The sequence below is a fragment of the Malaya genurostris genome, chromosome 2, assembly GCF_030247185.1.
Source record: "Malaya genurostris strain Urasoe2022 chromosome 2, Malgen_1.1, whole genome shotgun sequence".
NCBI classification, from domain to species: domain Eukaryota; kingdom Metazoa; phylum Arthropoda; class Insecta; order Diptera; family Culicidae; genus Malaya; species Malaya genurostris.
Window position 1 is genome coordinate 345043362 of NC_080571.1, and position 23546 is coordinate 345066907.

The 23546-nt window shown below is 36.8% G+C and overlaps 2 protein-coding genes across 2 annotated transcripts; both read right to left on the reverse strand.

Annotated features, from left to right (window-relative positions):
* Window positions 1-1000: 1000 nt before the first annotated feature.
* On the reverse strand, window positions 1001-3378 carry LOC131431947 (uncharacterized). Its single transcript, XM_058597927.1, has 2 exons — window positions 1372-3378; window positions 1001-1308 (listed from the first exon to the last, which is right to left on the reverse strand). The coding sequence occupies exons 1-2, from the start codon at window positions 2755-2757 to the stop codon at window positions 1063-1065; spliced, it is 1632 nt and encodes a 543-aa protein (XP_058453910.1). The 5' UTR covers window positions 2758-3378; the 3' UTR covers window positions 1001-1062.
* A 15619-nt stretch (window positions 3379-18997) lies between these two features.
* Window positions 18998-20741, reverse strand: LOC131428042 (uncharacterized). Its single transcript, XM_058591680.1, has 2 exons — window positions 19465-20741; window positions 18998-19409 (listed from the first exon to the last, which is right to left on the reverse strand). The coding sequence occupies exons 1-2, from the start codon at window positions 20623-20625 to the stop codon at window positions 19185-19187; spliced, it is 1386 nt and encodes a 461-aa protein (XP_058447663.1). The 5' UTR covers window positions 20626-20741; the 3' UTR covers window positions 18998-19184.
* Between the last annotated feature and the right edge of the window lie 2805 nt (window positions 20742-23546).

The window sequence follows — 23546 nt, forward strand, 5'->3', positions numbered from 1 at the left end:
CGGTAGTAATCGCTTTCGCATTTCTCGTACACATCGTTTATCGATGGAAATTTGTCCTCAACTACCTGCTAAATCAAATACTTTTTCAGGACTTTGGACATCTTCTTTGTTTCAAAATGCTCGACAATAACGGTCCATCGCATTGCGGTACACGAAATCGGACTCGGAATTTTTGACAACATCAAATTAATTCTTTAGTTGAAATTATTTCCAATGGAAAATAAACGCAAATAACTTTCCGTCCGTCAAATTTTGAAATGGGCCGCAGTTTTAGTTAAATTTAACTACTCGACACAGAATAACCACTCAAGTGTCAGATTTCAACCAAAAGTTAAAATTAACCGCGAAATGGTTCACAGCCTTAAATGACCCTTGTCACGTCTTACTTTTCCGCACTTTATCTTAAATCCTTGCTCTTCCTTGAGTACTATGGCTCTATAATATCATATTCTTTCTCCTCTCATAATCTCTAGTTAGTTTGATATAATTGAAAACGGAAAAAGTCTTGGTTCATATTCTTAAATTCTGCTCGCCGGTAAATCAGTTTTGACACTTAAACTGCTCTGCATGTGAAACATCCACGCGAGTACGAGTTAATTGCAATTGATCAAAGCACAGCTGTAAGAATTTCAATTCGTTTTCTAGCAATTTGTGTGATGCTTGCTGTCTAGCAATAACCTTCCTCTGGCATGTTTCATGTGAGACTGAAGCTTAAGGGCTGAGGCCAGTGGATCGCGTATAACCACGTGTCTCGCTCTGCGTATTACATTTCTCTCTCGCATATGTACAAAACGACTCTCGGGTGACCAGAAAAGTTTCGATATTTTCGGTTACAAGTTTGCATAAAATGTGTCTGCATCCAATTTCTCTCTAATTTTCGTTACATTACCAGGAAACTGGAGCAAAAAAAAAAATAGCGCGTGCATAGGAAATGCTTCAAGAATGTTTTTTGTACCTTCAAGATTTCACACGAATAGGGAAACGTCATTTAACACAGTACTCATTTGTATTTTTATTTTCAAAAACGTAAAACTTGCTTTAATATAAGATCTGTTATATCTACTAATATTGCAGATATGTGAGGTAGTCTTCGCGAGACTTGACGACATTTTCATCCCAGCACTCGGAGCTGAAAACATTGCTTTCGGCCAGTGCGAGAATCATCTCCATCGGCGGATACAGCACCGGAAACTCCGTAACGTCTTTCGGTAGTTTGACGTTCTGTACGAAAAAATGTTGTAATTCTGAGAAATGCAACGGTACGTTGTCCGCTGTAGTATTTAGGGTACCGTCCTGCAGGATGAGCGTCTGCAAAAATAAAAGAACTTAGCTTTTAACGGTATTTTGTTTATCAAGAAAACCACATCTAACCCGAATGTTGGCTTTTTTGATTCCCACTAAAAAGTTGTAATCCAGATCAAAGTCTCGCAAGTGTAGGTAGCGGAGATTTACAAAACTAATTGCCAACAGGAATCCACTGATTGCGACGGGTACTCTTTTGTCATGCAAAACCACCGTGAGACGGGTAAGGTTTGGGAATTGGTGTAAACATTCTGTGAGTAGTATTGTATGCGGATTCATGGCCAGCATTGCATTTGATGTATTGCAGGGAACATCAAGGTAAAGTATCATAACGGATTCGAACAGACGCGGTCGCGGGAAGTTAAGATAAAGACCAAAAACAATCAAAGACTTTACGGTGGAGTATTTCGTCAGTTCGAGCAGTATTAGATTCAAATTAGTTCCCTTCAGTGTCATCAAATAGGGTGCATTTATCTCGAGCTGATGATCGGCATGGTCACACATTACGTCGTTGATGTCTAGTGTTTGAAGTGAAGGAAAGGTCAACATTCCCGGCTCGTAGATGTATCGGACGTCGAAGAGACGCAACTGTTTAAGGTTGGGCAAAGAATTCGCTATGATGCTTAGATTGATTGGATTATTAAGCTCGGTTTGTATCACTAGTGTTTCCAGTTGAGGGAAGTTTCTTATAAATGACAACGACACACCGCTCACAACACAGCCGCATAATTCCAACACCTTTAGACGAGAAAGACTGCACTGGTCAATATTCCAGGCGAACGGTCTGCTTGAATTATAAATTCTCAAACAGTCAAGCGAATTTAGTCCATCTGGACATAAATGCTCGATCAACTTCGGAACGAATAGTCCCAGAGACTTGAGTTTCCCTGTGTTCTCCAGTATTAATGGACATCGTTCTGTTTCCAGGCACTCTATAAAGGCATCTTCAAGCGATGGCGCGTTCAACCGGAAAACTGGAAGAGCTGAGCTGCATCCTTCAGTGTTGTAGGTCCAAGATAGAATACGCAATCTTGGCAGGTCCAACTGGACGTTGATTTGACTAGAGTCTATCTGGTTCGACACTGTCACTGAGAGCTGCACTAAACTGCGTAGCCAACTTCCGTGTTCACTAACGAAGCTTACCATCGCATAAGTTTGGATACCGTCCAGTATTAATTTTCGCAACGAAAATTTCTGCGCACAAATGCATAATCTCGACCGCAGTTCCTCGTAAGCCTCACTAAATTCGATCGAGAAGCAACAGTAGCCCCGCGTTGTTCGTCGTAGCAATCGTTCGCTAATCAGTTGTTCACCGTATGCTAGAATTAGGTAAGTTTCGCGCAGTGATAGACGGTTCCAGCGGCGATTAATGCGAGTTTTCTGCAGCTGCTCCGCGCGAGGTAGGTAATCAAAAATTTTCTGCAATATTTCCGCCGGCAATCGATCGATCGACATTTCGCGGAATATTATAAAAAAATCTACTATGCCGACAGCAAACTGACAAAATTCATGCGATCAGTGGATGCACGACGTAAAATACACTGGTGGCGTAGTAAGACAGGTTTGGTTGTGTTGGTAATTTTCTCACGAAATTAAGTATGGCGCGCCGGGATTCAAGCATGTAAACATAAACAAACGACTAGTTCAGATCGGGATTTCACTTCTAAGTTACTCCAGTTGTCGCGCAGCCTTGCGAATCTTTGGCACTTATTGAAAATCTGGACATTTTACCTTCAAGGGCTTGCAAGGTAACGTCGAAATATAGAAAATTTTACACACATCCGATTCTGTTCATTTCGTTGGAGGAAGGATTTGGCGGATCGCACTGTGGTATCTATTACAGTTATTATGGATAATGGAGTGATTGTGCTGTTGGTGGCATTTCAAATGCAGGTGATGAAAACGATTGAAACATCCCGGAACAAAACACCGCATTTCACTGTCAATATTTTCGCAAACAGAATCAACTCTAAATATTTTCATAAAAGCAACTCCCGAAACGTCATTTGTTTATGTTTTTCTTCTTCACGTCTCTCTGTTATTCCAAAATAAAATGACAACCGCACTAACACATAGAAAAACGTGATCATCAGGTATTTTACATCGTGCAGTGGATGGTCGTGAAGGTCGCAGATCGCATTGAAATGAATATTCCGATGAATCCACGAATGAGCAATGTTTTGTGAGACACAAATTATATTCAGTGTGGGCAGATCGTTGGAATTTAATGAAGCGTTGTATAATTTGTTCAATGTGAGATATGATAGGGTAACGGCAAGTAACTTAATTCAAATTAGGCTTTCTGACAGCTCACTTACAACCACAAATGCAAATGAGATTGGTTTGTTTTCATCAGGAAACGAATGCATTAAACACAGTTCAGACGATCAATCAACTTCGGTCGACGTCCAGATTGTTTTATTAATTTTATTTAGCCGAATATTGCTCACGTATCCGACGATAAAAAGTTCCGTGAACTTGACGTAGTGTCCTTTCATATGAATTGCTTACAATCAAGGGGCAAATCACTCTAAACTTTGTCTGAACCCAAACAAGTTTTACCGGGAGTAAAAAAGTTTAGCAGGGATCTTGCTGGATTAGAATGGGATTAGAGAAGTTTAGCCGAGATCTGGAAAAGCATTATTTTGACATAAGAAGCTGTAAACGTGGGAGCAGAGATGCCAGATATTTTCATAGAAAATCTGTATTGATTTGTATAAAAAATCTGTATTTATCTGTATTCACTAATGAAAGGAAATTTCGGAAATAAAATTATGTTTAAAGATGTTATTCCATTAGATTATTGTTATAGAATGGCAGATGCAAGGAGCATTCCTTTATATCGTAAGTCCTTGCCGCACTGACAAGAACATTCAACGACGAAATTTAATTGTTTTTGTTATCAATCACAATTGAATTGTAAATCCATATACTTTTTCGTTTGAAAATGATGACTTGGAATTCAAACATGGAATTCAAACGCCCAATACGCAACGTCAAGTCAGGTCATACAACTTTTCAGTCTGACAATAAAGTTTCATGACGCCATGGCTTCCTTGAACATCAGCTCAAATTGGTTTCAAATTATGATATAAATGTATTTCAGCGTTCATCTTTAAACAGCTGCACGAAAAAATTTTCATTTTAATATGGGCAATCGAACACGCTCAGACGGAAAAGTTTCATTATTTCTTTCTTACTTTTTGTGGTATCTGTATAAATATTATTTAATTTAAGAAATCTGTATAAAATCTGTACTCTGTATTAAATCTGTAAGCGCATGTAAAAATCTGTATAATACAGATAAATCTGTATCAATGGCATCTCTGCGTGGGAGCTCGAATGACAGATATACTTCAAACAAGATTAGGAAAAACTAGGTTGGATTAGTTTTAAATTACCCAAACTTATCTAGACTAGTTGGGATCAAATGAGATTAGAGAAAATTGTTTTGGAATGACATGAGTTTTTTAGTATGAGATTGTCTAGAGTTTAGAGTGATTTGCCCCTTGCTTACAATTAATGTTGTTGTTCCGTAATCGTTCCATTCAGGTGATAGCCGCTTGATGCTGCGTGTGAATCGCTTTTACATATTGTTTTGTTTTCATCAGGAAATGTGTTGGCCACCAATTTTTCAGTAGGGCCACCGTTCATTTTTCACCGGGCATAGAAACCTCAATACATTTAGGGTAACAGAGGTATTTTGGCCCACTTTAGGATTGATTTTATTTTGACCCACTTTGAATAAATATCCACCAAATGTTGTAATATCTTTGAAAAACCCTCCCGCAATAGGTAATTTAATGTGTTTACCTTCAAATTTATGTAACATGAGTTACTTCACATCAATTAAATCCGATAAAATCGATAAGGTTTGTTAGGTGGGCCAAAATATATGAAGTGGCCAAAATACCTCTGTTACCCTAATAGTTATTTCAAAGCAAATAATTTTGTTTTCTACATGCACAAAAATAAATTAAATTCAATTATATTGTGCTTCGAATTCAAATATATTTTATTTCAATCTGGGTCCAACTTTATCTCACTTGGAATCAAATGCATTTGGTTTTTGGTACAAGGCAAATAAGTTTTCTTTCTACAATCAGGCTTTCATGTCAAAATTGTCTATTTGATCTCAAATTCTCCTTTTGGTAGTTTGTAGCATTAAAAAGTTTCATGTATGGCCTTAGCTTCTATTATTGAACCAAACAATAATCATGTAACCTAATTAAATGGTTAGAAATTGATATAGTCTTACGAAGCGTAATATTGGCATTAAAAATCGTTGAAATTCGTCCCTGGACCTAATCTAATGTTCATGGAGAAATAACATATATTCATCTTCAAATCAACTGGTTAGAAGCATTTAAAGTTATGGTTATTCTGAGCCTGATCATCGAGATTTAACAACCAGTCGGTTTGAAAACATTTAACTGAAACAAGTACACTAAGGTCTCTTTTTACACGGTTTTTATATACACGGCTTTTTTTACACTGATTCCGGAATTAACACGGTTTTCGCAATTAACACGGTTTCTGATGAAAGTTTAAAAAGCACTGTCATTTGTTCTTTGAGAAAAAATTTAAAAAAGGGAACAGGTTGTCTGTAAGAAAACGATTATTAGAGTTAATTGAAGGTTTGAATTTACAAAATAAATTACACGACAACGTTTGTTTCGCTCAGTTGTGGTGTATGATGTCAGCATCGTCATTGATATCATCGAGAATTTCGTAGCGTTGAAGAACTAGTCGAATTTACTAATCTCTTCAACTCTTAATCATATCGAGCAGTACAGTATTTTATACCTATTTGAATGATATAGCTCTAGTAGTATTATGATTTACGCCGATGAAATGAGTTTCTTCAGCATGACACATAGTAATACCTTTTCTAATTTGATCCATATTCATCTCTATGAATTCTTCCCCTTTGATTCTGTCGCTGCGTGCATAGATCTTTATCAGTTTCGTTGAGAATGACTGTTAAAGTCTGAGGACCAGGGCTTGTATTGTGAATCCTCAAACGAACGAAGCAACAAAAAATATCTGCTGTGAACACTTTGCTTGACATAGTTGAATGAGAGACCTATATTAGACAGAAACTGAATGCGTGAGAGTATATGCTACTGAGCAGACCAATTCCCCTTGCCAAGTAAATTGTCTGTGCTCTCAGCAGGGTTGCAAACGGTACTGGAGAATGACACGAAACAGCTGCCATTCAAACTGCGCAAATGACAGCAGTCGCCGATTGTACTTCGCCACGACTGCAGGAGATGAAAAATGTCATAGGTCTCATGACATTTTTTCTCGTGAATGTCGCCGTTTGCTCTCATCGATAGCTGTTCTAATCTTTTCAATCTGAGATAGGCTAGCCACAATAAACAGTAGCTCCTTCCAATTTCAACAACTTTCGGGAGGCAGTCGCCAACAAGGCTTAACTTTGAAATTCGTTTTATGTCGATTCTCATGAGGTGTAGGGGGAAATGCACAAGAAAGTCTTGCTTCCCAATGCAGACGGTTTTTTGTGTATCCTTACGTGTTTTGTTTCTCTGCACTCCCGTTGGAAGGAAGCGGTTCAGTGAGAAAAGCAAAGTAAATGCTTTGACTTCCAGAATTTGGATGCACTTTTTCGATCAAACAATTGAAGCCCGTTTAGCATGAACAAGAATTGTAGAAGTAATAGGAGCGCAAAACTTATTCTCTCTGCTGTAAGATTTCTTGCAATTGCGTCATATTATAAAGGCAAAAGCTGCGCTCCTGATACTTCGTGTATGGAATTTATGTAAATAATTGTAATATTTTTGAAACATCTGCATGAACAAGCTTTGTGATTGAATTTTTTCAAAACTGAAATTGGACCGATAATAAAAACACCGCCGTTCGCATTAAATTTATCGCCACAGATCAATCACAGCGGATATAACAGTGCCGTTATGAAAATGTCATGACATTTTGAGCTCGTGACATTCTTGAAACCCGTGACCAAAAATGAACAAAGCAGCTACTTATCCAGTATGTACCTACACTACCACAAAGCGAACGCTGTGGCTTTGACTGATGTGAGAGAGTGCGACAAAATTAACTGCTCTCAATATTGCTGTCGTGTGTCGTGGCTCTCATGATTGCGCCAAGCTCTCGTGTCATTGCGAGTTGGCTACTGTTGAACGTAGCAGCTGCGTATATCGTTGGCAGTGACTGTCTTATGCTTGGCAACAGTATAAAAAAATGTCAAATTTTCGCACCCCTGGCTCTCAGTCTCAGTTAACACATGAACTAAGCAATCCATGACAATGTAATGAGATGAAGGGTTCGCTCTCGTTAGTATTGTACGAGAAAGAAGACCTTGCCTCACGGTGTGCTACAAGACGCGAAGCAAAGTTATATAGGCAATGTTTACGGTTTATTTTTAAAAAGTAGGTTTACAGAAATCATTTTTAACATAATGTTCGCATTCCAAGACCAAATTCGATCACATTTCAAACATACTTTAAACATTTTATAGCAGAAATTTTGCATTTGAGCCCATTTTCAAAACGATCAATTTGTTTCTTGGCAGTTTACACTGTGTATATATCCTAGAAACACTAAAAGCAATGTTCTTTAAATTAATATTCATCGGAACTAAAAGTTATGAATCTAGTTTCCTCATAGGCATCTACAATATGAGAACCATTAATCAAATGCTAACCTCATGAAGCATAGGTCTCAGCAAGCGTGCATATTCATGAACTAACGAACGAACGAAGCAGCTCTCCTGGCTTGGGTTGCGCTGTGAATTCTACCTGACATACGAATGTGTGTGAATAGCACAGATGGTGAAACCCCTTCGTTCATATTCGTTGCTTCAATTTGCAAGCCCTGCTGAGGACAGAGGGTCGCGTGTTGAGTTTTAAATCGACCACGTGGTTCGCTCAATTCCCTTTGCGCATCGTATTTCTCTTGTCCACTTGTACGCGGCGGGCAGATTTCTCCCCAGACGGCTGGCTATGTCTGCCAGCAATTTCTGGCAACAATGCAACAACCGTTTCCGGCACAGAATTTCGCCTAGCGGTTATTATCGGTTCTGTTTCTGTCGGATTCTTGCCATACAAGATTGGCAGAACCGTTTTGAATCGGTTCTACATTTTTAGCGCATTGGTTTTATTTTTTCAATAAAAAGTACATATGAAAGACAATCAGTTATTGCCCTTCATATATACTAATTATATAAAATATTATTGCTAATAACATTGCTTTCTCACTACCAAACATACCCATATTCCAATGCCATTTACCTCGTCTCAAGATTCGTTTTTTTGTATGGACATGCGGGATTTACGAATATCAAATGAAGACGAATAATGTTATTATTTTGATGAGAAATTTTGTCACATAAATCTATCGTATGGGTTGAACTAGAGTGCCTATAACCAGAGTGACGATATCTCATCCGTAATGTTGGCAACAATTCAAAACATTCCATAGTCAATCCACGTGCGAATGTGTTGGTGTGGCTGTTCTCAGCAGTTGAAAGGTTAATGCTACACTGAGCAAAATACCATAGTAACCGTAGCCTGTTTTCCATTGTCATTTCAACTATACGCTTAAATAGTAGCAACAATCATGATATATGACTATTCACCATCTGTATTGTATAAATTACTAGACAACAAAGACTACGACTTGACTAAACTATTTGTATTTATGACTTTTCTGGTATGGTCATCCTGACAATGGTAGTCATCTCGAATATAAGAACAAATAGTTAAAATCACAATTTCTAGTAAGGAGCTAAATAGTTATTGCTACCATGTAAATATGTCCACAGTATAATAATGTTACCATAAATGATACATGGTTTAAAAGAATTTATTAAGTTTGAAAACACTATTCATGTATTTCATATCAACATAATTTATGTAGTAAGCACATTATCGTATAGTGTTTTTTAACCGACTATGTTTTTCATTTGTGCTGACTATACAAATTGTCAATAAACGGATATACTTTGTTACTGTCACATAAAGTTACAATACAGCAGACAATTTCGTAACACATCATTGAATGATTTAAAAAAAATGTATATTGTGACTTATATTGTGCAATTTGGAAGGTCTTGCAGGTGAGTAAATTTGTAGCCTTACTATTTTCCAGCGTTGAAATTAAATTTTTCAACAATTTTGCCGGTAACGGCTGTTTTCTAGTGAAATCGACGTCCTGTATAATTTTTATTATTCGTTATCGGTCGCTGTAGAAACAACATCAAGCGATTGATTAAAACGACTAACATCATCCGATTCCCGGATTCAAATCGCTCGAATCCGATGGAAAAAATAACAATATATGGCAGGTGGGTATTGAGGTTTGCTTCTGGACTTGGCTATTAATTTCTTCCATTTCTTCTTCAGGAGAAACTTCACCGAACAGAGCCTGGGATCAACAGTTGCAACCAAGCAATGCTGCTCCGTGTCTAGACACTGTCTACGTTGATAATCAATATTTCACCAGGCACATCATCATTTGACTTTATGCAAAAATAAAATAGAATTCAATGAAACTATTTTGTTGTTCTTGTTCTAGAATTCAAATTCATAAAACTTTTCAACATTAGCTCATGTTTTGCTGATCTACAGCATTGTTGAATCAACCACTGCCTTCAGTTTCGAAATAACTAGAAATGAAATGTTAAAAATTCCATGGCTCTGGTTATAGCGAAAACCACAATGTAAATAAAGATTCGGTCATGGTTAGCCTAACCATCTCAATCGTATTAGTTATTCATACAATATACTGTTCAATATTACTATTCGAGAGCAGATACCATTTATAGTAAACATGAACTTGACTATTGTTGAAATCATCTGATTTAATTGAGCAATTTGACGTCTCATTTACTCACACCGATGCAGAGTGCGCAGATCTATTCATATACGAAATTAGAATGTGTGCGAACCGAAGTCAAAGTTTGTTGTGGGTTCAATTTTACACTGAGGTAAAACATTTTTGACTCATATTCATACACTGCGAAAAATGCATATAGAATTTCGTAAGCTATGGACTAATGAACCAGGTAGAAGACAGTACCATTACGTGATATAGAGTTTCATGAACGATTTTATGTCTTTCTCAACTGTTCTCTTGGCATTGCAGTGTTTTTTTATTGCATATATGTCTTCAATAATTGGCACGATGCGGCTCGACAAAATTCACTGGGTTCATGAAACTCTATATCATGTAATGGAACTGTCTTCTACTTGGTTCATTAGTTCATAGCTTACGAAATTCTATATGCATTTTTCGCAGTGTATGATTATGAGTCTAAAATGTTTTACCTCAGCGTAAAATTGAACCCACAACAAACTTTGACTTCGGTTCGCACACATTCTAATTTCGTATATGAATAGATCTGCGCACTCTGCATTGGTGTGAGTAACTGAGACGTCAAATTGCTCAATTAGCTTTACATTGAATTGACAGGTCGTTTGCTCGTTTGGAACTGGTAGCTGTCATTCCAAACGAACAGCTGTCGCCACTCTGATTATAGTCATTCTAGGTTGAACATTACATAGATTCCAATGAACAATGAAAAAATATTCAACTTTCACAAAGATTGAAAGCGAAACAAAACATGTGTTTATATACAATCAGACCCTGTCAGCTTAGAGCGATCTCAATCTTCAGTTCAGCAACGCCATCGCACGGCGTCTCATTCAACATGTCATGTCAATTGTATGGGTGCGCAGTGCTGCTATTTTGGCGCGTACGAATTTGACATTTCTATCCCCTACTTCTATGTACGTGATTCGATGCGGACTCGCCTGAGGGCGCCATGGTCGCAAAAAAGGATGTTGCCAAAAATTTGTTCGGGAAATGTGAGAGCTGGATATCTTGTTAGTATGATGTCTTTGATACAATGAAACGTCTGTGTGTTTGGCAGCCTTGTCGAGGCAATTTTATTTCTCTCTCCTTTTTCAGAATGCTATCAGGAAACCAAAGCGAAAAAAATGGCGGATGCATTGAAACAGATTTTGTTTCACAGAAAAATACAAGACTTTATTTTTATCGCGATAACATATATGTTTTTATGTACTAATCGCATCTAAACTAAATTATTTACAAATGTTGTGCACCTTGTATAAATTTGGGGGTTGAAAAATAAGCTTTTTTCCCCTTCATATTAACAAAAGTTACATTTTATCCAAAACAAAACAAACAAATAATCAAATCTACGGTTTTTGGAATTATTACGTCAAATTTTCCACGAGTTTTTTTTTTTGCACGTTTCCGCCATTAACACGGTTTTCTTTTACACGGATATTTTTTAACACGGTACGTAACCCCCGTGTAAAAAGAGACCTTAGTGTATAGCGAAAGTATTTGCTATTTATAATAATTTGTTTTTATTTAATAAGTTTAAAGGCACACTGCTTACATTTTAAAGACATTTTTCTTTAATTTGGAATTCAAAAATTGTATGATGATGATTGAATAGTTCTCAATTTAAATATTCTGTAGTTTTCTGAAGTAATAAACTAAAATACATAAGTTCTAAGAAGTAGATTTCTAGAGAAAGGAAAAATCCGTAAATATGCATCAGTGTTGGAAATTTTAACATAGGTTTGTCAGAAACACTAATCTGTTGTGGACTTCACGTACGACCAAATAACATAGCAAACAAATCACCGGTGGCGATTGTCGTGAACAGTAGTCTCTATTTACTAACGGAAGCGGAAGTTTGCTAAAAAAATTTTTGCTTCAAATATTATTATAAATACATCTAGAACGCACTTGACGATGATATATTAGTAATTGAAGGTTCAAGCTTCCTTAAATTGTTCTAGAATCCAAGTGTTTCGCAATTATTTGCCTATATTTCAAATTATTCAAATCTGCTGATACGAAAATTTTAAAATTGAATTCTCAATGTCATCATGATCGGTCGTATCTCGTATACAACCATATAATTTTTTTAACTTCGAATGACTGCAATGATCATGGAACTCACGAGATTCAATAAAAAAGCAAATCTACATTAGTTGCTCATTGTTATCTAAATTTAAGTTGATGAGTTTACCATATTTAAAGTTAAAAAAAAGTTATTTTCAAAAATCATTTCGTTTTTTTAAATCGGTCCACGTATTGTATAGTAAAGGGTGATTTTTTAAGAGCTTGAGAACTTTTTTAAACAATAAAACGCATAAAATTTGCAAAATCTCATCGGTTCTTTATTTTAAACGTTAGATTGGTACATGACATTTACTTTTTGAAGATAATTTCATCTGCCACAACGTCGAATTTTCAGTGAATGGGCCCTAGAAAAGTTGGCAGAAAATCCGCTTTTTTATCGACAAATTTTGTTCAGCGATGAGGCTCATTTCTGGTTGAATGGCTACGTAAATAAGCAAAATTGCCGCATTTGGAGTGAAGAGCAACCAGAAGCCGTTCAAGAACTGCCCATGCATCCCGAAAAATGCACTGTTTGGTGTGGTTTGTACGCTGGTGGAATCATTGGACCGTATTTTTTCAAAGATGCTGTTGGACGCAACGTTACAGTGAATGGCGATCGCTATCGTTCGATGCTAACAAACTTTTTGTTGCCAAAAATGGAAGAACTGAACTTGGTTGACATGTGGTTTCAACAAGATGGCGCTACATGCCACACAGCTCGCGATTCTATGGCCATTTTGAGGGAAAACTTCGGAGAACAATTCATCTCAAGAAATGGACCGGTAAGTTGGCCACCAAGATCATGCGATTTGACGCCTTTAGACTATTTTTTGTGGGGCTACGTCAAGTCTAAAGTCTACAGAAATAAGCCAGTAACTATTCCAGCTTTGGAAGACAACATTTCCGAAGAAATTCGGGCTATTCCGGCCGAAATGCTCGAAAAAGTTGCCCAAAATTGGACTTTCCGAATGGACCACCTAAGACGCAGCCGCGGTCAACATTTAAATGAAATTATCTTCAAAAAGTAAATGTCATGTACCAATCTAACGTTTAAAATAAAGAACCGATGAGATTTTGCAAATTTTATGCGTTTTATTGTTTAAAAAAGTTCTCAAGCTCTTAAAAAATCACCCTTTACTTTTACCAATCGTGATGATTTATTACTTCCTCGGACGCGTCCATTTTTCCGTTTGTATGATGTATCAGAACAAATTGGTTCAAGTGGCACGTTCCCCTAATTATTTGGAGATTAGTCACAGACTAACAGACAGGACACTCAAATTTGATTCTTCAATCATTTTAACGGTCATTTCGAATATTCCATTATTTGGGACAGTACTCACATGTGTCATGATGGCGCCACGTTACCCTATCAAAAACATCCTGTCTGTCATCTAGACTGTCTTTATTTTTTTCATTTACCAACAGAGTTGCCATTCATACAGAATTACCTGTAATGTATTGATTTGTATACGTCCATGCGAATTTCATGCAGGATACAGATTTAATACATATTGCCAAAGATAAACTGAAGATTACAATGTTCCATACGTTTCATTGAAAAATGTTGGGTCAGTAATCGTGAACCAGTTGGTTCAGTAATAATGTAATTTTATTGACCCTCCGTTAACAAGCGTCGACTAGTTCCGACAAAATGCCATGGAAACAATACAAGTTAGAAAGGAAGCACACATATGTTTACATTCAGCATATAATGATTTCTTGCCACAACTGATGCTTCATGGGATGAGGCTATAACAAACTAAATAAATTCTAGACAATGGTTCTAAGTAGTTTTCACTTTCTTATTCTAAGAATCACTGATATAAAGCGAAATTTCTCAATATCGTTCATACTGTAACTTGATATTTTTCCAAACATAAACAATCATTGTCATAGTTACGACGCATCTAGTGATCAGACACTTGTTGTTTTGCTTCAAAATACTCAAATTGACAGTGAACCGAGCTCATCGAGGGGTCCTATTCAAATGATACCTAAGAAATCGCAGACTACTCTATCTTGAGTTTATCTTTGATATTGCCTAAACTATATACATAATTGCGCCTACTTCTCATCCTCCAACTCAATAAAAAATCGAACCCGTTTTGTTACAATATTTACTTGCTTCTGGTCTGCCGCCACTTAATTTCGGGTGAAAACTACCAACACAATAAAAAATAGTCTAGATGAACAAATTTGAGTCGAATAAATGGTTACCCTCCAACATCAAGAAAAAGTTAAATATATTATCAACGTAATCCAATAAATCATTGTGACGATTCATTTTCAAATATTTTGATGAAATCAGGCATCCCTGCAAGCAGCTGATCGGTGTTGACAAACGAGGGGAAACCAACTAGTAAAAAAACTTTTACATAACACAAGGGGTGTACAGATAGTAAATAGTTCGCGCAGTACAATATAGGTGGAACTAGTGCATCACGAAAAATAATTTTTATTAGAATTTTCTCATACTGTCATGTCTGTTAGTCTGTGGATTAGTGCCCCTCGAATTCGTACGAGATATCCCACATTATCGAAATGACGGAATGCGTAATGAATTCTTACTCGACTGCATGATTTTTCAGTGTTCGATCGGTTCAGTGCTAGAATTTTCGCCTGAGTTGGCAGCTCGATCCAGAGATGCCAGGTAAAAATTTCAAATATCTGCAGACAGGGTCTGTAAATCTGAAAAAAAATCTGCAGTCAGAAGTATGTCTTGCTGGCAGCAATTTCTATACAAAGTATGACACGCAAAACTGACTTGGTGAGCAAAAAAAAAAAAAAAAAGGTCGCGGAAATTTTCAAAGTCTGTAAATATAGACGAAAGTCTGTGAGAATTTCAAAAATCTGCAAAAGTCTGCGAGAATTTTAAAAGTCTGTAAAAGTCTGCACAACAAAAAATGTCTGCAGCACTATACCCCAAATCTGCAGATTTACAGACAAATCTGCAGACCTGGCATCTCTGGCTCGATCAACCTGATTGACAGTGACATTATAAATGTCATTGAATATTCGCTCATTTTTTGAATGTGTTAGTGTGAAATTTAAGCGACTTAAGGATCAAGAGTAAACCATGTTAACTTGTGTTGATAATTTGTGTATTACGTACATTTTATTTGGTACGTATGTCATAGATCTATGTATTCATATATGCAGTGCAACCACATTATCAAAGTGACTTGCACGATTGAGTTTCAAACAATCTTTTTTAGCAAAAATTTACTCTCAAAATGAATGTTAAGCCTGACTTTTCGGATGAAATATCAGTTTTGATCGATTTTTCACCAATGTTTGATGGAAAAATGCGTACATTTTATGAATGTATATTTTAATTCCCTAATAAAAAAGTTAGCCACGCTGCTTCAATGCTCTTGTATTAGATTGCGCTACCCAAAATAAACAAAACTAAACATTTGCTGTTACAAAAGCAGTTTTCCGATAAGATAAATAGTTGTTTGGTATGTTCAACAATAATGTTTCGGCCTCATTCAAGCTTCAAGAACCTGCATCTGTTTATATAGCAGAGTTAGCAGCAGTTCATTATAGCTTGAATGTAATCGTCACATTATCTCCAAACCATTATTTCCTCTTCACAGATAGTCTGAGTGCAATTGAAGCCATTCGCTCAAACGCTGCTGGCAAAAATGAACCGTTTTTCTTGGGTAAAATAAAACAGTGTCTGAACGACATATTGAATAATAATTATCTAATCACAATAGTTTGGGTTCCGGCTCATTGCTCCATTCCAGGCAATGAAAGAGCCGATATTTTAGCCAAACGTGGTGCTATTGAGGGTGAAATTTATGAGAGACCGATTGCTTTCAACGAATTCTATAGCGCGTCTCGCCAAAGAACACTTGCCAGCTGGCAAGCTTCTTGGGATAAAGATGATCTGGGTCGGTGGATGCACTCAATTATTCCTAAAATATCGACAAAGGCATGGTTCAGGGGACTGGATGTGAGTAGAGATTTCATTCGTGTGATGTCCAGACTCATGTCCAATCACTACACGTTAGATGCACATCTCCTTCGAATTGGACTTTCCGAGACTAATCATTGTGCTTGCGGCGAAGGTTACCGCGATATTGACCATGTTGTTTGGACATGCGTGGAGTTTCGTGATGTCAGATCTCAACTAATAAATTCCTTGCGTACCCAAGGTAGACTATCCAATGTCCCAGTTCGCGACATTCTTGCTTGTCGTGACCTTCCATACATGAAACTTCTTTATCATTTCATTAAATCCATTGGAGTTCCAATTTAAATTTTATTTTATGTTAAACTGTTTTCTCTTCCATGAGTTCAACCAATAGCCAACTATAGGATATTGAATATAAGTGGTGAACTGATACAAACAATCCTGAAATAGTTATAAGATCATGTACAAAATAAATGTATTTTATTTAATGTAATTAAAATAGCAACTCGCTTGATAAAAACAGTGTTTAGATTAACTAATGAGTACCAACATACTAATATGATATTCGAAATGTATTAGGTTTAAACTACTATGTATTGTGGATGCCACGGCGAAGAAAAACTTATGTATATTGCCTATGAAATAAACGTATTTATGAAAAAAAAAAAAAAGATAAATAGTTTTACGACAACATTCCATATCCATTGCCTCTCGCGTGTTAAATTCAATTTTCCTTTTTTGCAGGTTTACTTATAGAAAGTAGATAAATCATTCATATCGCATTAATTTCTGCAAGAGGAAATCCATATAGGGATGTGTTTGTTGCTAATCAAATGTGTTAGTGGAAGTAAGATGAAACTGAAATATTTTTTCTCGAGCAGTTTTAAGGAAAACGGAAGAGTTTTAGACTAAGATTTTCGCTTTTCTTGAACTGTAATTTTAAGTAGAATGAACCGATTGGTTTATTTTTCAACAATATGGAAGATTTGTTGATTAAAATCAGGAAAAGAAGCGCCGGAATTTGTTTTACGCACACATTGTTCACATTACTCATACGCTTTCAAAGAGTCTTGCTCCTTAAGCCATTTCACTACACTCCAGCTAGAGGAATGGATGATGCTGACTAAGGTAGGCCGTTTTGTTAATTTCCAGCGAATTTCAATAGTTTATATTGGGATTCTAAGAAGAACTGGTTATTTACTAGTTCTGTATATCCGAAAAACATGAAGTTTTAAATTTGTATATTCAGTTATATAATGTTTTCGTTTAAAAATAAACTGAAAATCAGCACGAAAACGTGCAAAATCAGGAAAGAAGAAGAAGAAGACGAATTGACAATTCAGTCCGCATCTTCTCACTCAATTCCGAATGATTTCCGAATCAACCGGTTGTAGGCGAATCGGTTCATTCGGAATCGGTTGTTGCACTGGAGTTGGAATTGATTCGGAATTCATTATGATTTCCACATGAAATTCCGAATGAAAATTTCTCGCCGATTCGGAATTGATTCGGAATCCATTCGGATCTGATAATGTGGGATACTTTCCATGAGAAGAAAGTTCTTCGGACTATCGTTTGCTTGAGAGGCGTTCATGTTTTATATCGCTGATGACGAGCTTAACATCTTGCCGTGGGCAGATGTAGCATGTTACACGAATAACACTTTCTTGTTTTCATCGCGGGGTCTCGCTTCGTGTGAGTAGTGTACGTTGATGATGCTGAGTATGAAGAAACGACCTTTGAAGTTTAAAGATGATGATGGCTTTCACCGATTAGTTACCACAAAAGTTCGAAACTTGTACAGTCCTATAAAGCCCGTTCATAAAACATGTGTCACAGTTGTGATACACGATTGACGCTCGATGCTCACGTGGAATTGTTGTCTCGTCCAGCAAAGTTTCGGCTGTGTTACGTTATCGGAACAGTGAGTTTGGGGCTCTTCGCACAGTATTCAATTGCCCAAGCGTCGTAAAAGGCGAACCAGGTAAATTCATTTAGAATAAATAGAGAAATTTTTATTCGTTACGCGATATTATTTCAAATTCCTTCAGTTTCCACGAATAGGAACTGTGAATCAAGACTTCCCGGGACTTCAGTATCGAATATCGTTGAATGCTCACACGGGAAGTCTGTGAGTTTAGTGGAGCCTCCGAGCATCTTGAAACCGGAATATACTAAGATGCTAGCGAATACTACTTTACTAACAAATATCCTTCTCCCGTGACACTTGTGGAGTGCGCAGTAGTATATACGACCTCTAGTAACAAGTGTTGGACTAACATCCCTTCCCATTCCTTAGACGATCTACATTCTACATCTACATACATACATACTGACCAATGAATGGAATTACCAGAAGATGTACATTGAAGGACGATTTGCAAATCCCAGGTCAGATTATCTTGAAATTCTTTGTATAATTTCAGCTAATCCCTATCAGTAACGGATTGGCAACCAGGTGTGGTCGCTCAAGCTCAAGCTCTATGTGCCAAGTTTCAAATACGCAACGTTTATTTTCCGGGTGGATTGATAGGTCGACATCAACTCCTTCTTTTGCCGGAGAGCCTATTTTTTCTATTTTTACTGCTGTCCTAAATAACTGGCATCGTCTCATTCTGCAACTACTCCCAGAAACTTTATTATCCAGCCGACGTCGGTCATGAATAGACCGGTGTGGAGGCATGAGACAGGAACTTGTGAGTGATGACTCACCATTTGATGACCAGCATGTATTTACAAACGAATTTTTATAGGATAATCATTCGGGTAAGTTGAGTACGATGGTGATTGATAACGCACTTGTAATGAGAAGACATTTTTACTTATATTTTAATCATCGTCAAACATGCTTTCCGTCGTATATGATTAGGTAAAGAAAAATACGAAATGGGCTGAATTTATCTAACAATAGTGAAAAATTAACTAAAACAATCGACATTCCCGAATTCCGATCAACAAGAAAAACAACAGAACATTTTCAATCGCAACAAAAACCACACATCCAAAAATTTAATACCTAAAATATAGAACGTTAATCCCATTTCGAGCTGAATACATTGAAGTGATCATTGCGCCAGAGATGTGTTCGTATTTTATCGACAAGTTCGATTGGCGGTTGGCCGAACGCAACGACAGGAAAAGAATCTACCGACATGGGTAACGAAACACGTTTCACGCGGAAGTAATTTAAATGTGATAGCTCAACGGAATTGCTTGATGCGTTCAGGGAGAAATTGCATTCTTCTAATGTTAGATGCTAAAAATAAAAAGGTCATGTAGCCTTATAATTCAGGTTTCCGTTTTACTAATACCTGCAGTATTTTGTGTTGTGCGATCTCTTCAAAAAATTGCATACGAAGAACAAAGTTATTCAGATGTAAACACGTTATGTGTTGAAAACTGGCAGCGCATGGAACTTCTATGCTACAATCTTTCGACATCACTTTCAGCGTCAGTTTGAGAATGTTCGGGAATAGTTTCATTTCCTTTAGAATAGATTCCTGGTTAGCGGGTTCCTGTGTTGTCAAGCCTAACGTTTCTACAGTTGAAAAACTGGAATGAGAGCTAGATATGCTGAAGCCAAATAAATCCATTTGCTGAATTTTAGTTCTGTCGGTAAACTGAACAAAAGGAACTATTTTCTTGGAAATACGTAGATATCTAAGCAGTGGTGCGTTTATGTTGAAGGTCATACTATCGAACACAAACCAGTTGACATCGAAATTCAAATGTTTCAACGAGGGAAAATCTAGCACTCTATCCTCTCTCCGAATCGTTAATCGCACCAATGAAAGTTTCTCGAGATGAATCAAATTACTAGCTATCGTTGTCAGACAGGCACTGTCGTTTGAACGTATCGTTAGTTCTACTAGGCCTGTGAAATTTGAAACTGATTCTATTAACTTGTCCAAAGCTTCGTCATTGTAGTGCCATGCTGCATCTATCGTAAGAGCTCGAATCAAACTTAGCTGTATCAACAATTTCGTCCAATTAGCATTGGCATCAGTAATGTTTAGCAGCCGTAGCTTCCGAAGATTTGTCAACTTGGCCAGTAAGTCAACAGGAAGATTTTCGCCGTCAACCAATTGCAAGCAAAGATTTCGCACAGTGCGTATCCAGTTGTAGTGGTCATCAACGAATTTTTCTAACATTACACTCGATGCTAGTTCGAGAGACAAAGTTTGAACGTTAAACCTTTGACTGCACTCCAAAACGGCGTGTTGGGTCTCGAGATATTCTTGCTCTGTTCTTAACAGTTCAATTTTGAAATTCTTATAATTTCTTATGGTGTTGCGTATCGAATAAATGAGATTCTGAGAATTGTGGCCACTGCAAGAGAGCGATAAGATGGCTTTATAAGCAACACGCTTGTTCCACGCACGACACACCACTGCCTTTTGTAATTGTTGTTGGAAGGGTAAATAATCGAAAATTCGATCCCAAATCTCCGGTGGAAGTTGCACTGTAGACATTATTATCGTTAAGGTGAAGTAAATAATGTTATTTCTCTCCTTCTATGGCGTAGATCTACTAGTCCTTATCAGTAATGTTATCGCTGTTTGTAGTGGCTAGTGTTTTTGTTAGCACGGATAAGTTGAGAACAGAGATGCCAGATAAAAATTTAAAATATCTGCAGGCAGGGTTGCAAAAGTCTGTATATCTGAAAAAAGAAATCTGCAGTCAGCAAGTATGTCTTGCTGGTAGCAATTTCTTATAAAGTATGACACGCAGAACTGACATGGCGAGCAAAAACAAAAAGGTTGCGGCTATTTCAAAAGTCTGTAAATTTGCACCAAAGTCTGCGAAAACCTCGATTTTCAAAAGTCTGCAAAAGTCTGCACAACAAAAATGTCTGCAGCACTTTACACCCAAGACAAGACCTGACAATTGGCTTCTTATTCTTCCTTCCGAATCATCCTTCTCGTCATTTTCGCCCTGTGGAATAAATACCAACGTATCGACTACAGTGTAGCCATATTCACAGATTTTTTTTAATAACTATGCTAGGAAAAAAATATTACATTTAAATTTTTAGACTTTGGGTTTTTGATTTGAAATGAACATAAAACATGTTTTGGTGAATGCATTTCTTTATTATATATTAATACGAACGAAAAATCGAATCCATTGTTGACGTATTACCGGATCTTTTGGAAACCGGAAAAAGTCAGGTTTGGATAGAAATGCTTAATGCGACCACAGTGTGGAACACAACAGTTCAATCTTCTCGTAAAACTAAACACACTTTCGAGTTTACACTAATTTAACAAATCTTTTTTGGTTACACTTTAATTCACTAAAAAGAAAAACGGCTTGATGCCTATTTTAATTACACAGTCCTACCACTATAAACATTTATTACCAATGAGATTGAAAAAAACCCTTCCTAATCCACCTAGTGGTGTGATAATGCCTTTCTCTTCTTTCAAAACAGTCTCATGAAAATATATTTCATACTTTTATTAAATAATTTCGGATACTAATTTTGTCACCAATTGATTCAGATTGATTCGAGTAGTTCACAAAAGCATGCTTCAGTGTTTATGTCACACAGTCAGCAACATTTTTCCAAACTAGTGCTTGACATTTGCGTTGCCTATTTGTAATCAGTGATGCTAATCTAAAAAAGCCTTCTTAGTCCACTTAGTGGAATTTTCATATATCTTGAAAAATCACCATAGGGGGGAGTACATGAAATTTTCGAAATCGAAAAAAAATTTTTGATGCCAAAAGGCTTAGAATTGCATGAAACGTCGAGATTTAGTGTCATCTCGAAAAAAAATTTTTTTGAAAAAATCGACTTTTTGGGACTTAGAAAAAATATGAAAATTTTTCTAAGTCCCAGAAAGTTGATTTTTTCAAAAAAATTTTTTTTTGAGATGACACTAAATTTCGATGTTTCATGCAGTTTTAAGAGTTTTGGCATCAAAAAAAATTTTTGATTTTGGAAATTTCATGTACTCCCCCCTATGGTGCTTTTTCAAGATCGATAATTGTCAAACCTTTACCACCGGGCAGCACCCCTTAAGCATGTCTAATTTAGGTCAAATTTTGCATGAAGGCTTTTTTCGAGGTGCTTAAACTTTTGAGCACTAGAACTTTACGAAAATAGAGTTGATCCCAAAATTTTGGCACCCTTATATATACAAGAGCGGTAAAAATCAACGTGTTTTGTCGGTTACGTCACTTATACCATCATATATCTGGAACCAAAAGTCACAACCATTTGATCTTCGAACTTGATCAATGGCTTGCCAGTAGCTTTCAAACGAGTCCAAGTTTGTTCAAATCGGTTCAGCCATCTCTGAGAAAATTGAGCGCGTTCAAATACAACGCTTTTTGTCGGTTACGTCACTTATACAATCATATCTCCGGAACCAAAAGTCACAGCCATTTGATCTTCGAACTTGATCAATACCCCGATAGTAGCTTTCAAACGAGCCCAAGTTTGTTCAAATCGGTTCAGCCATCTCTGAGAAAATTGAGCGCGTTCAAATACAACGCTTTTTGTCGGTTACGTCACTTATACAATCATATCTCCGGAACCAAAAGTCACAGCCATTTGATCTTCGAACTTGATCAATACCCCGATAGTAGCTTTCAAACGAGCCCAAGTTTGTTAAAATCGGTTGAGCCATCTCTGAGAAAATTGAGCGCGTTCAAATATCTTCGAAAAGTGCACACACATACACACACACATACACACATACACACACACACACAGACATTTTCCGATCTCGTCGAGCTGAGTCGAATGGTATATAACACTATGGGTCTCCGAGGCTCCGTTCGAAAGTCGGTTTTTCCAGCAATTCTAATACCTTTCTATAGAGAAAGGCAAAAAGCCTTCTTAGTCCACTTAGTGGAATTTTCATATATCTTGAAAAATCACCATTAGGGGGAGTACATGAAATTTTCGAAATCGAAAAAAAATTTTTGATGCCAAAAGGCTTAGAATTGCATGAAACGTCGAAATTTAGTGTCATCTCGAAAAAAAATTTTTTTGAAAAAATCGACTTTTTGGGACTTAGAAAAAATATGAAAATTTTTCTAAGTCCCAGAAAGTTGATTTTTTCAAAAAAATTTTTTTTCGAGATGACACTAAATTTCGATGTTTTATGCAGTTTTAAGAGTTTTGGCATCAAAAAAAATTTTCGATTTTGGAAATTTCATGTACTCCCCCCTATGGTGCTTTTTCAAGATCGATAATTGTCAAACCTTTACCACCGGGCAGCACCCCTTAAGCATGTCTAATTTAGGTCAAATTTTGCATGAAGGCTTTTTTCGAGGTGCTTAAACTTTTGAGCACTAGAACTTTACGAAAATAGAGTTGATCCCAAAATTTTGGCACCCTTATATATACAAGAGCGGTAAAAATCAACGTGTTTTGTCG

What these genes read in the sequence shown, in the direction of transcription:
- LOC131428042 (XM_058591680.1), bottom strand. Translation starts at nt 20,625, where the DNA reads ATGTCTACAGTGCAACTTCCACCGGAGATTTGGGATCGAATTTTCGAT. An exon ending in CACAACACAAAATACTGCAG is followed by an intron (nt 19,410 to 19,464) that starts GTATTAGTAAAA and finishes TTTTATTTTTAG; the next exon opens with CATCTAACATTAGAAGAATG.
- LOC131431947 (XM_058597927.1), bottom strand. Translation starts at nt 2,757, where the DNA reads ATGTCGATCGATCGATTGCCGGCGGAAATATTGCAGAAAATTTTTGAT. An exon ending in TCAAAAAAGCCAACATTCGG is followed by an intron (nt 1,309 to 1,371) that starts GTTAGATGTGGT and finishes TTATTTTTGCAG; the next exon opens with ACGCTCATCCTGCAGGACGG.